At 43.9% G+C, this 3,115-nt stretch overlaps 1 protein-coding gene across 1 annotated transcript; it reads left to right on the top strand.

The window, feature by feature from the left end:
• Nucleotides 1–1,096: 1,096 nt before the first annotated feature.
• On the top strand, nt 1,097–2,276 carry LOC142775573 (uncharacterized; the record flags this gene model as incomplete). Its single annotated transcript, XM_075877030.1, has 2 exons — nt 1,097–2,007; nt 2,109–2,276. Coding segments are annotated over 2 exons (1,079 nt in total), but the record flags the coding sequence as incomplete, so codon positions are not given.
• Nucleotides 2,277–3,115: the final 839 nt, after the last annotated feature.

Here is a 3,115-nt window from a genome sequence, read left to right as displayed (position 1 = left end):
CAACCTATCCTACCTAACCTAACCTAACCCAACCAAACCCAACCCAACCCCACCCAACCCAACCTAACCTAACCTAACCTAACCTAACCCAACCTAACCTAACCTAACCCAACCCAACCCAACCCAACCTAACCCAACCCAACCCAACCTAACCTAACCTAACCTAACCAAACCTTACCTAACCTAACCTAACATAAACTAACGTAACCTAACCTAACCTAACCTAACCCAACCTAACCCAACCCAACCCAACCCAACCTAACCTAATCCAACCCAAACCAACCTAACCTAACCTAACCTACCTAACCCAACCTGACGACGGTTGCAAGCGCTTTCACAATAGATATCGCAGTTCCAGAATTGTAATGGTAAAAAACACTGCATCTCACTAAGTGACATTGTTTATTGCGGTTTTACGACGGTTCATATCTTAACCTAACCCAACATTCGCACTTGTATCTAAAAACGCTCTATTACACTGTTTCGTTCACAATTACGATATTTGCATAACCTCACAGTTTTTCAGCAACGTATTGCAGTACAGAACGCTGTATCTCGCTAAATGACATCGTTCTTTAAGGTTTCACGATGCTTGCATGCGCTTTAACGAGAATATACAATATATCAGTTTCGCAGTTGTAACGGTACAACACGCAGTACCTGGCTAGTTCATGCCGTTTTGTGTCCTGTCACAATATTTCACCTATCGCAGTTTCGTAGTCACAATAAAACAACACTATCTCGTTAGATGACGTCGTTTTTGATGGTTTCACGACGCTACCTAACCTAACCTAACATAACCTTCGCACTTCTATCGTTAGAAAACGTTTTACTCGCTACTTTACAATGCTTTCTGCAACATTACGACGGTTTCATGCGATTTAACATAAGATATTGCAGTTCCCGACTTGTAATGGTGAAAAACACTGCATCTCACTAAGTGACATTGTTTATTGCGGTTTTACGACGGTTCATATCTTAACCTAACCTAACCTAACCTTACCTAACCTCACCTAACCTAACCTAACATACATTCATGACTTCTTTGCGCAAACACGTACTGTGAGTGTTAGACCACTTTTGTCCTTTTTTGCAGAAGAAAAACTGAGGCTAATTCTCTCGGATAAAGAAGGCCATTTTGTGGTGCTATCAGAAAGCCTGTTCGCAGAAAAGGCTAGTGCAGCCGTAGAGAAAAATTTTAAAAAAGTGCAGGCCAAGTCGGCCAACGTAAAGAAGAATGCACTTCAGTTATTGTCGAGTCTGGGACTCGACGCCGTCGCAGCAAATGTCAAGAAAGCAAAAGGAATGCAGCTTGACATGTTTTTCGTTGCCAAAACGCACAAGAATGACGTTCCTTTTCGAGCGATCGTATCAGAAAGACACACGTGGCTCGAAGTGGTCTCCCGCTTTCTGCAAGGACAGTTGTCTGCCCTAACAATTAATGACCCCTACCGAATCTGCAACTCGCAAGCCCTGGTTGACTTCCTTCGCAAAGATAACCCGTCATGCCTGAGCGCAGCGAGTATCGATGTAGAAGACCTCTACTATTCGCTTCCACACAGTGAACTAGTGGAGAGCGTACAAGTTTGCATCACGCAACACAACGACGAGTTGGAGTTCCGGTCAAGGTGCGGGTTAACAGTGGAGGCATTTCTGGAACTGCTCATGATGTATTTACAGTCCACTGTTGTTGGCGTTGGCAAGGACCTATATGTGCAGAAGGCTGGTGTATGTATCGGGTCGGCTGTAGCACCCATCCTAAGTGACATTTTCCTCAGTCGCGTTGATAGAAAAGTGTCAGATAGTCTAGCAGGGATTGCGGAACACATTTTCCGGTATGTGGACGACTATCTTGTACTCGTACCTAAAGATAACTATAACCAGAACGTCATCAATGTTCTCAAGGTGTTTAGAGAGAATTCCTGTGGGCTGAAGTTCACATTAGAGTTTGTACAAGACAAGTCTCTACAGTTTCTGGACATCAAGTTGCTCTTCAAGGCAGATCACGTGTGTTGGCGGTATAGTCCACGAGCCAAAAAACCACTGCTAAATTTTGCATCTAGTCACTCAAAAGTAATAAAAAATGCGATAGTATCCTCATGCTTTAGATCTTCGTTGCTTCGGTCATGTGTGCACGAGATTGCTGCCAGCTTTCAGGACCAGCTAAGCAGGCTCAGGGCAGCTGGGTATCCCAGCCATTTGCTGAACACCATTTGCAAAAAACTCATCCCAGTGATAAAAGGTACGGAAAGAAGTCCCAGAAGAGTACAAAGTGAAAAAAGAAAACTTGCAGTTCTCCCATATGTTCATAGGTTGTCCCATGGCTTAAAAAACGTAGCAGCGAGATACGGAGTAACCTCGGTTTTTTCAGCACCCAACAAGCTGTCTAAGTTGTGTCCACGACTTCGGAACATGGTGGAGTCCGGCACTACGCAGAGTAAGAACAAGTGCCAGATGAAACACAGCCAACATTACCGGTCTTGCAGAACAGCAGTGGTATACCAGGTTCCGTTCAGCTGTGGCAGATGTTATGTCGGGCAATCTGGAAGGTGTATAAACACACGGTTGAGGGAGCATGACTCGGCATTACGTAGTTCAGGAAGAACACATCTGGTGGATCACTGCAAGTCTTGTGGGTGCGTACCAATATTTACAGACACAAAGATTTTGTCAACTCACAAGAGAAAAATTAACAGGGAGTTGATTGAAGCTTTTCATATTAGAAACTTGGGAGAAAAATGTGTTAGCCAAGCTTCCGTCACCTTGTCCGATAAAGAATTTCGCTTTTTGAAAGGCACGTGCTACAATCCGTCTGCAGATGCGTGAACTCTTCAATTTTTTGCCGTTTTTTTTTCGTGGTTCTTATCATGACGTAGCGCTGAATAAGCTTGCTTTGGGTTATCTCGTTTGTTCCTGGATCCACTGATGGGGGGCGTGTGGGCTACGTTAAGATATAAGTACAGTTCGTTGTTCAAAATAAACCAGTTGTGAGTTTGCGCCCGTGTTGTTTGCCTCTTTTTCTTGTGTCCTTGTACGTGTTTGCGCAAAGAAGTCATGAATGAGTACCAACTCGCCCAACTTTCAGTACTGTTGTCTAACCTAACATAACTTAACC

The sequence above is a fragment of the Rhipicephalus microplus genome, chromosome X (genome assembly GCF_043290135.1).
Source record: "Rhipicephalus microplus isolate Deutch F79 chromosome X, USDA_Rmic, whole genome shotgun sequence".
Taxonomy (NCBI): Eukaryota; Metazoa; Arthropoda; class Arachnida; order Ixodida; family Ixodidae; genus Rhipicephalus; species Rhipicephalus microplus.
The sequence above is the reverse complement of the archived record's forward strand: the minus strand, read 5'-3'. Positions and strand labels throughout refer to the sequence as shown.